The 13,892-nt window shown below is 34.1% G+C and overlaps 1 protein-coding gene across 1 annotated transcript in view; it reads right to left on the bottom strand.

The window, feature by feature from the left end:
• Window positions 1-12,679, bottom strand: part of PNPase (polyribonucleotide nucleotidyltransferase 1) — a 51,389-nt gene extending 38,710 nt beyond the window's left edge. Inside the window, exons 1-6 of the mRNA XM_076458113.1 lie at window positions 12,465-12,679; window positions 10,013-10,151; window positions 8,910-9,015; window positions 8,471-8,520; window positions 6,961-7,024; window positions 961-1,122 (exon numbers count right to left, since the gene is read on the bottom strand). Coding sequence (XP_076314228.1) covers window positions 961-1,122; window positions 6,961-7,024; window positions 8,471-8,520; window positions 8,910-9,015; window positions 10,013-10,151; window positions 12,465-12,676 — 733 coding nt within the window. The 5' untranslated portion in view covers window positions 12,677-12,679. The remainder of the gene's footprint in view (window positions 1-960; window positions 1,123-6,960; window positions 7,025-8,470; window positions 8,521-8,909; window positions 9,016-10,012; window positions 10,152-12,464) is intronic.
• Window positions 12,680-13,892: the final 1,213 nt, after the last annotated feature.

Here is a 13,892-nt window from a genome sequence, read left to right on the forward strand (position 1 = left end):
CTCTGGTATAAACCCTATGAAAAAGAAGCGAGGAGGAAAACAAAGGTAAACACCAATAATAAGAAGTGAAAAACAAGAAACATTAAATGATAGGAGTAAAACCTACCTGAAAATAAAATCCCAAAAAGATTGGAAGACTAAGGTCATTCCTTGAATGGTAAAGCAAGTCAGATTAAATTCATAATCCATCAGATCATTCCTAAACAAAGAGACAGCACTTCAGGCTACTGGACGGGTGTAAGAGACTCAAGTAAGCACATGTTAGTCTACAACACACTGAACGTGGCTGCATCATCCCTTAAGGGGTCTCCTAAAGCCATGGTAGAAACATGGACTGTGATTGGTAATATCATCAGTGAAACTAGATAAAGTAAAATTCACCATCCTTTAAGGATGTGTAACAATGATTAAAGTAAACAAAAACCAAAGTTTCCTTCAAAATACAAATCTCATCAAACTGAACTCAGATGAGAAATTCTAAACACATCTGTGCAATAAAACACCAGGGACACCAAAGAAACGAATGAAGTTATAATGCATGTAAGTGCATAGGAGGTGTTACTACACAAAAGGGTTGTGTGTTCCTCTTTTTGTGAAGGACATTTATCTAATGATAATATCATCATACACAGACATAGTTCATGTTAAAACATAAAATTAGGTGCGAGTTGTCTAAAGGCTAGTACACGCAAGTCCCATAACAAGACACATGAGAACAAGGGCTATTTTGTTCACAAAGATGAGTTTTCAGATTAGAATTTTTATATAAAAATTTGAGCTTCTACTATTATTTGGTCAATAAATAGTCTTTTACCACAAGCTTTATTTATATCAGTAGAAAACAGTAATCGTCTACAATTAAAAAAATGTTTAACTAACTGTATGTAAACATATGACATGTAGCTTTATTTACTTTGACATGGTAATCTGTTTGGTTATATCTGTATACACCAAGCTTACCTACAAGGTTATGTTCAGCTCCTGTAACCACTAAGTTTAGTGAGCTTTGTACAAGTTCTCGACGTGTAGGATTGACGACAAGTTCTCCATCTATCATCCCCACTCTGACAGCTCCTACTGGCCCATTCCAAGGAATGTCAGACAAGGAAAGAGCAGCAGAAGCTGGAAATAAGATACAAAGAATTTAAAAAAAAATCTTTCTATGTACAGTTTTTCATGTGCAGTGATAAATTTCTGAAAATCAGAAGAAACTGATTAAATAAAAACATCCATTCTCAAAGCATTAAACTAATTAATATACTGAAGATATGAATATTGTAACCTTACATGTTACAAGTTAAATATTAGACCTGATTTAACCAAATGATACACTTCAAAGTTATCTGTTCTCATGCTTCATTATTAGGTCCATAATTTAAAACTTAAACAAGTACCATGGAATGGCCAGTAATAAACACCTTCTTTGCCTTTCTCTTCTCACCATCGTGTCTTTTGTAACATTTCTCATGAACCCTTCTATCCAATCTTTCTCGACAATCACAAGATCCATATCTATAATCTACCCAAAAGACATGTGAAGCCTCGAGTAAACTATGACATCAGAAGAATGGAAAGAAATATATCCAGAGGTGTCAAAGTGAATTCCAAAAGTTATAATAATGTCAATACAGTTTTAAGGAATACAAAAAGAACCAAAATACCATCACTGATACAGGAATACTTCTGCCTTTGTTTACAATCATCATGAAGATGAAAAATGTGACATTAACCAGCTTGAGGTAAAGCTTGTCCCTTTCTCTGATTACAATCAACATGAAGGTGAACACTGTAACAAGAACCAGCTTCAGGTAAAGCTTGTCCCTTTCTCTGATTACAATCGACATCAAGGTGAACACTGTGACAAGAACCAGCTTCAGGTAAAGTTTGTCCCTTTCTCTGATTACAATCAACATGAAGGTGAACACTGTAACAAGAACCAGCTTCAGGTAAAGCTTGTCCCTTTCTCTGATTACAATCGACATGAAGGTGAACACTGTGACAAGAACCAGCTTCAGGTAAAGCTTGCCCCTTTCTCTGACTACAATCAACATAGAGGTGAACACTGCGACAAGAACCAGCTTCACGTAAAGCTTGTCCCTTTCTCTGATTACAAGTGACATGAAGGTGAACAGTGCGACAAGAACCAGCTTCAGGTAAAGCTTGTCCCTTTCTCTGATTACAAGTGACATGAAGGTGAACACTGCGACAAGAACCAGCTTCAGGTAAAGCTTGTCCCTTTCTCTGATTACAATCAACATGAAGGTGAATGCTGTAACACAAACCAGCTTTAGTGTGTAGTCTGAAGCAGATAGCAACAAAGTGTAAAGTAGTACAAAAATTACTAGTTGAGTCAGGTCAACAAAAGAGATAACGAATAAATGTGAAATTGACCACCTTAAACACCCATGTTTTGAGAAAGGGAAGATTTAGGAACCAGAAGAAACTGTCAAACAATGATATACACTTAGACAACATACAGATGGGTCTAAGGGAATGTTGACAGCTCAATAGCAGAGTGAAAAACAAAGGATTTATAATAATAAGTGAAGTAACCAACAGAAAACAATCAAAACTATTATAAAATACACCTTAACAGGAGAGCATTAAATATGGTCTACCATAATTCAAACCACTGGACAAGTGAAATGGGAAGGCTATTTTCTTGAAGAGCAACAGTAAATATGGTCTACCATAATTCAAACCACTGGACAAGTGAAATGAGAAGGCTAATTTTCTTGAAGAGCAACAGTAAATATGGTCTACCATAATTCAAACTACTGGACAAGTGAAATGAGAAGGCTATTTTCTTGAAGAGCAACAGTAAATATGGTCTACCATAATTCAAACCACTGGACAAGTGAAATGAGAAGGCTAATTTTCTTGAAGAGCAAGAGTAAATATGGTCTACCATAATTCAAACATCTGGACAAGTGAAATGAGAAGGCTATTTTCTTGAAGAGCAACAGTAAATATGGTCTACCATAATTCAAACATCTGGACAAGTGAAATGAGAAGGCTAATTTTCTTGAAGAGCAAGAGTAAATATGGTCTACCATAATTCAAACATCTGGACAAGTGAAATGAGAAGGCTATTTTCTTGAAGAGCAACAGTAAATATGGTCTACCATAATTCAAACCACTGGACAAGTGAAATGAGAAGGCTATTTTCTTGAAGAGCAACAGTAAATACAATCAGATGTGATTAAGAAAGACAAATAGCTTTGTCATCAAAAACTAGGGATTGTTTGTAAAAGTTAATAGGAAATGGTTAGAAAAACACATTTTATACTATGAATAATACATTTGAAAAATTTGGTAATTTTTAAGAGAGTGGACAGAGAGTACATAACATTTTTGTACTCCAACACAAAATATCAATAAACTATTTTTGAGGCCATTTGTTTTACCATCAGAAGTTACAATAACAGCAAAAATTTTAGTCCTAGTCATCTTATATTTCTGTCATTTTGAAGAAACTACCTGTTTATGGTCAAGCACAAAAATTAACATTGGGCTACCTGTGCTAAGTCCATCAAAGGTATCAAAACCAATTTTGAGCAGTATAAGCCTTATGTGCCACTGAAGGGCTGCAAGAACTAATTCAGAATACATTCAGAAAAATAAATTCATAAATCACAGAAGTGATTTTATACTTTTGAAACTGAAATATGCTCATAAGTTTATTTCCAGATTACAGTGGTACCTCGGTTCTCGAACGACTCCCTTCTCAAACAATTCGGTTTTCGAACATATTGTTTGAGAAAAAAATGTCTCGGTTGTCGAACATAAACTCGGTTCCCGAACCAAGCTATCATGGCACCATAATGAAAAATAAAGAGGTCATCAAAGGAGCTGATGTTGCAAAAGGAGTGACAGTGCTTACAAAACAAAGATCACAAACAATGGAAGAGGTAGAAAAACTGTTGTTGATTTGGGTAAATGAAAAACAGTTAGCTGGTGATAGCATTTCTGAGACCATCATTTGTGAGAAAGTAAAGCGGTCGCATGCTGACCTCCTGAAAAACACCCCTGGAACGAGTGCTGATACAAGTGATGCCTTTAAGAGTAGTAGGGGGTGGTTTGAAACATTTAGGAAGACAAGTGGCACACCTAGTGTGGTGAGACATGGGGAGGGTGCCAGTTCTAACAAAGATGCTGTTGATAAATTTGTTAGGGAATTTAAGGACTATGTAGAAGCTGAGGGTTTTATTCCCTAACAAGTGTTAAACTGTGATGAGACAGGCCTCTTTTGGAAGAAATTGCCAAAGAGGACCTACATCATCAAGGAGGAGAAGTCACTGCTAGGATACAAGCCAATGAAGGACAGACTAACTCTATTGTTATGTAGTAATGCAAGTGGGGACTTAAAACTTAAGCCTTTGCTTGTGTACCATTCTGAGAACCCAAGGGTTTTAAGAAAAATAATGTCCTAAAAAGTAAACTAAAAGTGATGTGGAGGGCTAATAGTAAAGCATGGATAACCAGGCAATTTTTTATGAAGTGGGTCCATGAAGTGTTTGCCCCAAGTGTAAAGAATTACCTCACGGAAAAACAGTTGCCACTCAGGGCCCTTTTTGTGATGGACAATGCACCTTCTCACCCACCAGGCTTGGAAGACGGGTTGGTGGAGGAGTACAGTTTCATTATGGTGAAGCTCTTGCCCTCTAACACGACTCCTCTCATTCAGCCCATGGACCAGCAGGTCATATTGAACTTTAAGAAACTTTACACCAAAGCACTGTTTCAAAGGTGTTTTGAAGTGACCTCTGACACAGAGTTAACCCTCAGGGAGTTCTGGAAAAATCACTTTAATATCCTCCATTGCTTGAAGATCATAGATAAAGCCTGGAGGGAAGTGTCTTTGAGGACCATAAACTCAGCCTGGAAGAAATTGTGGCCAGACTCAGTAGCAGATAGAGACTTTGAAGGCTTTGAGGCTGAGTCTGTTGTCGAGGATAATGTCTCACTAGGCAAGTGTATGGGCTTGAATGTGAGTGGTGTTGATATGGAGGAGTTGGTGGAAGACCACAACACTGAGCTCACCATGGAAGAACTCCAATACCTTCAGAAGGAGCAGCAACAGAAGGCAACTGAGGAAGTGTCTTCAGATGAGGAGGAGGGAAGAGAGGATGTTCCTAGCTCACTAATCAAGGAAATGTGTGGAAAATGGGAAGAGTTACAAAGTTTTGTGGAAAAATTTCACACTGACAAAGCTGTAGCAAACTGCAGCATAAACCTTTTCAATGACAATGTCATGTCTCACTTCAGAAACATTTTAAAATGCAGGCAGAAACAAACATCATTAGACAAGTTTTTAGTGAGAAATAGGTCCAGTGAGTCTCAAGCAGGTTGTAGCGGTGCAAAGAGACAGAAAAGAGAAATAACTGCAGAAAAACATAATAACCTGATGTTTTTATGGAAGGTGAACCCCATTCCAAACAACATCCCTCCTACTCTCCACGTTCCTCACTACCATTCACTTACGCCATCAGCTCTCCACAGCACAGGTAAAGTGCACTTAACTTTTCATTTATTGTTTGTTTTATTGTGTTTATACTTTTTGTGGTTAACTTTATGCATGTATTATTATACAGGTATAAATAAGCAATATTTTTACTTAAAATGCTTCATAATGCATGATTTTTGGAGGTCTGTAATAGATTAATTTAATTTACAGTATTTCTTATGGGAAAAATTGATTCGGTTTTTGAAAAGCCTTCTGGAACGGATTAAGTTCAAGAACCAAGGTACCACTGTATGAGAATGGGAAAAAAAATTAATTGGATTTGCTGATCATATTAATGTTCTCAGTGGTGATGGTGTTAAAAGATTGTTGATTTCCAAAAGGAATTTAAACTATTTGGTGAACTGGATGAATAAGTAGCAAGTGTTTTAATAATTATAATAAATTCAAGGTCGTGTGTAGGAATTTGAATTTCAAGGATAATATTGGTGGGTTATAATAGTATTATGGAAGAAAGGTATCATAGTGTTCTATTTGATTATTCTCTTATGTTATTTAAGCAATGCTCTGTTGTTAGTATCATGGAAGATAGTATTTTAAAATGCATATAAAGAAATGTTTTATACAAGTTTAAAGAAGTTATCATTTCATTGATTAGGTTACTTTAGAGTTCTTATTGTTTCCTATCTTGAGCTCTTTACTTTACGAAGGGCATTTTAACTATTTCAGAACGGCTGGTATGGGTATTAACACTTTTACTGATAAGCAGAGAACAACGTTTTGACCTTCCTAGGTCATATGAAGATGAAAATAACCTAGGAAGGTCAAAACATTGTTCTCTGCTTAACAATAAAAGTGTTTAGACCCATACCAGCTGTTCTGAGATACATTTTAATTTCAAGATTCAGAGTAGCTAGAATCAGGCCTGGAATGGTTTTTGCAAGACAAAATGAAAGAAAAAGTGTTTTAAAATTATTAACGTAATTTATAGTACTGATTCATCACCTTTTCCTATACTGAATGGTTAGAACGATAGAACTAGGGGACACAAAAATAAATTTTGGCACAGTAAGAGATATCTTCGACTAAAACTGTTTCATTTTTATGACAGGGTGTTTGGCCTATGAAAGTGATTGTCTTCAGATGTGGTTAATTTAACGGAGTTTAAGGGAAAGCTTGATAAGTATTTCAATGATAAGAGCTCATTTTGAATGTTTTATTTGTAAAGTCGCATTTAGATGGGACAGCCTAGATCAGGGGTTCCCAGCCTTGGCAGGGGGGTCGCAAAGCCTTGGCAGGGGAGTCGCGAAGCCTTGGTAGGGGAGTAAGCAAAGCCTTGTTAGAAGTAGCTTGGGATAACATTAATTTTATTTCATCAATTACATTTTCATGTCGCGAGTGCCAAAAGGTTGGGAACCCCTGGCCTAGGTGAACCAAAATGTCTCCTTTGACCTTAAATGATTGTAAAGAAATAAAATAAGAAAAAAATGCTTTACCTGCATTTATACTGACAACATCAGGGTCATTGTGGCCATCAACAGCAATCAAGTTGCACACCAGCTAGAAAATGTAAGGACACAAAGTTTTGCACAGTAATATATAAAAATACTACAATGATAGTAATACAGAAAATAATTATTCTATACAGCCATAACTACTGTTGTTTTATTTTCATTTCCAGATGATCCGTTAAGTTATAAGTTCTATACCACTCACTAATTATTTTACAAAGTGACCTCAGTAATGTATGAAACTACAAAGGCATGCTTCCTTCACAATAAATTATAATAATTCTCAATGCATATCCACATAGAAGTACACAGACTCAATGCCTAAAACAATGAAAAACCTGCAGTCTTACTTTGGAAAATCTAAACACTGAATGGTTAGCTTCACTGTGATAAAAAGTTCTATTTAATAATGCATTGCAATATTTAAAAAATTGAAACAAAAATATTATGAATTGTATGGTGATGTTATTCCCACATCTAATTCAGACAGTTGTGTAAGCATATAAATACAATTCTGAAGCAGCTATAGCATTTAAACACAAAAGCAACTCTTTATGTCGTATAAACTGAAAAATAAAAAACTGGCTAAGTGAAGTCATATACAATATTTTTTATCAAAAGCTACATAAAAATAGTTACACAGGAATGTTTGGTAGACTATACCAAGCTCTCTGAATTACTCAACACATTTAAATCTATAACTTAATCTCATATACTTGTTTAGTTTACAGAAAACACAAACTAACAAACTAACTAAGGTGGTTTGGTTAGGGTGCTTGACTTGTAATCTGAGGGTTAAGTGTTCAAATTCCCATCTCACCAAACATGGGAAGGAAGGGCAGGAAATGTGAATGAAGCTAAGTACTTGTTAGAAATACATTTTTAGCATAGGAAAACGATAACATCTGATATAGGACTTACTTATGCTCACGAGGTTAGCAAGAATTCTACATTGAAAAGAAGAAGGAACTAGTACAAGGGAACAACAGAAGTGGTCAACTGCACTATTCATTCGTAAAAGTAGTAGTCCAAGAGTTAGTTGTAGGTGGTGATGACTAGCTGCCTTTCCTCTAGTATTTCACTGATAAATTAGAGATAGCTAGTGCGGATATCCCTCACATAGCTTTGGTGAAATTCAAACAAAATAAACCAAGCATAGCTGGTTGCAATGAAAGGGAAGTAGCTACACAGTCAGCAAACATACATTTTCAAGACAATCATAGCTTGTGAGTTTTATCAAATTCTAGAGGACTCATTATCATCTGAAAGGCCATCAGTACCACTGTCTTCTAATAAAGATATTAACTGCACCATATGTTCAAAAAGCCTTTCTGGCTCTAGGGAAATTCACAAGCAAAGAAAGCATGCATTCACTGCTATTGGTAGGATGAATCAACAGTTTCAGCACTCAAGGTAAGCTAGGTAAACAAATGCACAGAATTCATAGTGACAGCCAAACACACTTAATTGACAATGCTAAAATCTGATACTATACCTGTGTATCGTAAAGGTAGCCCTCAGGAAACAGTGGCCTAACTGATCTATCTAAAAAAATTATTTTTATAACCATTAACAAATTATTTAAATTTTCTTACACTAGTTCTTAAAATAATTTATAATTAAAAAAGCAATGAAGGAACTTCTTTCAAGTTGTGAAAAACTTAAATCACAATAATATACATTTCTCAATCATTTTTAAACTTTAACAATATTATTGTAACCTGATAATTATGTAAACACATTGGTTCACTTAGTGTATGAGCCGTAAGCAAATAAAACAATTCTAAATACCACTGTTGAATTACTTACAGTTAGTAAATAAAAATATAACCCCCTAAACATTGTTTTTATTATTATAAAACAATTACTTAAAATAATGAAACCAGTGAATAACACACATACTTTAATTACTGTTTGTTTGTTTTTTAACTTACCTATCATTCGACTAGTTAGAATTTCTTTTTCAGTAGGGCCAAGTTCACGCCGTAAAAAGTTAGTTGGTATTCTTCCTGCTGCTGCAGCTTTCTGTCTATAATCAACCTGTAATACAATATGGCATTCACTCTTATGTTGATCTAGTATTCTACAAATCACACTGTACTAAACAAGTATTCACAATCAACTTCTGGAGATGGCACAAATCACACTATACTAAACAAGTATCCACAATCATCTTCTGAAGATGGCACAAATCACACTATACTAAACAAGTATCCACAATCATCTTCTGAAGATGGCACAAATCACATTATACTAAACAAGTATCCACAATCATCTTCTGGAGATGGCACAAATCACACTATACTAAACAAATATCAACAATCAACTTCTGGAGATGACACAAATCACACTATACAAAACAAGTATCAACAATCAACTTCTGGAGATGGCACAAATCACACTATACTAAACAAGTATCCACAATCAACTTCTGGAGATGACACAAATCACACTATACAAAACAAGTATCCACAATCAACTTCTGGAGATGGCACAAATCACACTATACTAAACAAGTATCAACAATCAACTTCTGGAGATGGCACAAATCACACTATACTAAACAAGTACTAAAATCTTAGATTATTTTCAAACTTAATTACAAAATTATTTGTCACTATTTATTTCCTAGATTCATATTCTGATACCTTGCCACTTGTGCTGTGTATTTGAGACATGCTAAAGAACTGACCTATTCAAGAATCAAGACAAGTCTGAATTTAAAGTATGGTTTTAAATAAATGTGCAACAATTAAGTGAGAACATAGAATATAAAAGGCAAGTACAATACTTTCACTAGCTTATTTTTGTGAAAAGTGTTTGGTATAAAACTGGAAAGGTTAAACTGAAAAGTTGTATTTACAATTAAACACTCTTTATATTTATATAAAATTTAAATTTTTTTCTAAAACATATTGTTCATTAAAATAATCTAGTCCTACTATGATCCAGAAAGGCAAAATAACTAAAAACTAACAGCTGACAAAAATGGTATATTAATGTACTTGAGTGTATGTTAGTAAACCAAAACACCAACCACTAATGGTAAAAATGATGAAGAACTCTGCCTAGTTTTACTGACAGCTGTCACCATAACTGAAGTGTCTCCAAGCTGTGCTAATGAACACCCATCTGCAAACCTAGCCAATTTTCCTGTGCTAATTTTCAATGGCTTCCTATAAGAGAGTTCAAACAGGGTAACCATGATTAACCTATTATACTGTTTCCCTAACAAAGCTCTAAGTGATACTGAGTATTGTTAACTAAAGTCACAAGGTCTTATACAGAAACAAAGTAATGACTAATTTCCCACCTAATACGACAAGATCACACTATGGCTGTACCATACAGCTAAAACCATATATAATGTTCTATTTACAAAAAAAAAACTAGAAAACATACTTATAACTGAAGTTTCTACTTTTTTTTCTAAATGAGGCTTAATTTGTTTGGAAAACTGCAATGACAGTACGTCATATACAATAAATATTTAAAGTTTATGTTTATCTACCTTATCTCTAAATCCTAAAACTGTTGTTCAGTTAAAGTAAATCAGTTTGATATCATTTCAGTGTACCAAGAAAAATTATGATTACTGCAAAAGATAATTTTTAAAAAAGTTATAATTCCATAGCTTAAATACGAACAGAGCAACATTAATAAAAAAAAGTTACACGTAATTACTGCATTACCACAAAATAAAATCAGTGCTACTGTAGCATGCAGTCTACAAGGATATTTACACAATAGTATATGAACTACACAGATATTGTCACTATTTTCATAATTCACTAAACCAACTTCTTGTTAAATTATTTATATCTTATCCATGTTTTTTGTTCCAGAAATAATAATTTAATAAACTGTATACTCCAAAAGAATACATAATATTTAGGTTATAATTGTGCTAGTTTTGATTCTTGAAACTCATTTCATTCTGATTATATTTGCCCAAAAACATTATGGAACAGTAGTTCTGTTTTGAGTTTACTTACTGTAAAAAAGTGCAACTTATAATAAAGCATTATATAATGATATTTTGTACTTTATTGGTTTTAAAGCATTATTTATAATTGCTGGTGGTGACTGCAAATAAATGAAAGTAACATCATAAAATCACTCAATCCTAAGTTTCTCAGAAACATGTATATACTGTTTATATTTTGTAGTGTCCACACTCCTTTAATGCTGGTATCTGTAATAACTGAAAATATTTTCTAATTCATAACATATTAATTTGAAAAAAAACAACACAATAATACAGCTTCAGAAAATGTTTCTTTTTTCAACCTCACATATCTTTCCAAAAAACAACTTTTGTATGGAAATATATAGAAGATAAAGTGTTATCACTGGTATGCGTATATTTCTATTCCATTCTTGAGGGTTCATAACATGAATGTTGCTTCAAATAATATACTGATGTGTTACTTGCACATTATACTTACAATGCACAGTTCACTGAGAGAAATTGTAATACAGATCATCATTTGTCCTTGCAATGGCTAAGTTCAAATAACCTGCCCATACAATTTTTGATACTACTTTCTTGAAAGGAATGCATTACTAAAAACCTGTCAATGTTGTGTTATGCATCATGTCTTCTCTTTCCATAATCATGAAATACCTGTAAGCTAGGCAAACATTTCACAAAATTATAACTCAGTTGTTGTCATACAGTATCCCTTGTTGCTTCTTTAGAGCTATACTAACCTCAATAACAAGAAACTAGAAACACTTCATTGTTGCCTTTAAATGAATGAAATAAAAAGTTTAGATTTATCGTTATATTGACACTCACAACAATTTACTTTTGATTATTTTGGGTGATGAAAACTGAAAATATTTTGAAATTCAATATTTCAAAAAACTGAATTATAATATCTCAAAAATCTATAGTTTTAATAAGCAAGTTCTCTCAAGTGGAAGAATTCTAGAGACTTGTCATAATTTTTTTCTTTTTTTTTAAGTAAAGCCACATTGAACTATCTGCTGTGTCCAATGAAAGAAATGAAACTTTGGATTTTAGCAGTGTAAATCTGGAAACTTAGCACTATCCCACCATGAACATTTAATTTCTGATACAAGTTTACTGAAAACGAAACTTTGATCTATTTAAGGTCTAATTATTAATATTACAACAGTAAATGGTTTTCTAATTCTGAAATTCATTCAACTCCATCGTTATGCCAAATTTTACATGGTAAAATGGGCAAGTTATTTTAAAATTTATCGGAACACGAACTATTCTTACTTTTAAAATAACTACGTTCATAACACTTATAACTGTAACTCTTCAATAACTAGTACACCTTTAGCTTTATAGTGGAAAATCAAGGCTTAAGCAATGACATAGGTTTAAACTTAAGATAAACACGCCTCAAACTTAAAACTCTCGGGCTGGCTTAAGTTTAACACTGGGTGTTCTTAAGTCTAATTTCTAAATTTAATCGAACATACACAACCACCAAACAAGCATTAGTACTCACCCACTACTAAACAAAATTTCTTTAGAAACACTCGCCGTTTCTTTCCAACCTGAATACGCACGGTTAATATCAGCCAAACACCTATCAATATGCTTTATCCTATGCCTTGTTCGTAAAAATTGAACATATTTCCTACTATTCTGAGCTACAGCGGACGATACCGTTATAAAACCCAAACCATTCATACACGCTGCCATATTTATGAAACTCATTTATCCAACGCTAGATGTCTCCATAATTTTTTGGCAACTTAATGAAAAATTTATAAGACACTTAACGCTAATAATACTAAAACATAGTTTGATATTCCATGGTGGAAACAATAGATGTTTGTTTTTTGAATTTCGCGCAAAGCTACTCGAGGGCTATCTGCACTAGCCGTCCATAATTTAGCAATGAAAGACTAGAGGGAAGGCAGCTAGTCATTACCACCCACTGCCAACTCTTGGGCTACTCTTTTACCAAGGAATAGCGGGATGTACTGTAACATTATAACGCCCCTACGGCGTAAAAGGCAAACATGTTTGGTGCGACGGGAATTTAAACCCGCGACCCTCAGATTACGAGTCGAACGCCTTAACCCATCTGGCCATGCCGAGCCAGGAAACAATGGAGACACCCTATTATAAGGCTTTGAGCTTAACAACAACCACAATCACTTATTTTAATTTCAAGGAAACATTATGTTCTAAGCTATAATATATAACATGACATTAAATGAGACAATAAGGAACATTTCGTTTCTTCTAGATTGTCCTACTCACTAAATTAAATTAAACATTGAAAACATCAAAACCAGCTGCGAGGAATTTACTTTTGAGTAATATTTAGAAACATGTGGGAGTGTAGAGCTAAGGATTATTCTACAGTAGATGTCTGTGACTTGTTGGTGATAATTCCTGATGACGAGAAACCCGCTTGAATTAAAAATGTATCTCAGAACGGCTGGTATGGGTTTGAAGATGACCTAAGAAGGTTGAAACGTTGTTCTCTGCTTATAAATAAAAGTGTTGATACCCATACCAGACGTTCTGAGATACATTGTTGGTAATAAATTCGACAAAAAACGCGCTGAACGTACTTCTGTTATTTATAAGATAATATATATATATATACATATTCGACTTTTCTCTAAAGGAAACTGTTAATTTTATCCGCAGATACAAGACTAAAGCTCAAGTAATACCAGAACGCATCTGTCGACTTTCAGCATAAGATATCCAAAAACTTGTATCACTTTTGCATACCAATACCATGGCTTTCGACTCCTCCCATTATATGCAACCCCAAAAATTAACGTCAGCCTACCCACAGTCTTAAGAAACGTCCATCAGTCTTTCACTACAAAGGAAATCCGTCAAACCCTCGAAATTTCCACCCATTCAACCATACATTTATTTCACCGTATAATGTCTATATATATATAAT

The sequence above is a fragment of the Tachypleus tridentatus genome, chromosome 9 (genome assembly GCF_004210375.1).
Source record: "Tachypleus tridentatus isolate NWPU-2018 chromosome 9, ASM421037v1, whole genome shotgun sequence".
NCBI lineage: Eukaryota > Metazoa > Arthropoda > Merostomata > Xiphosura > Limulidae > Tachypleus > Tachypleus tridentatus.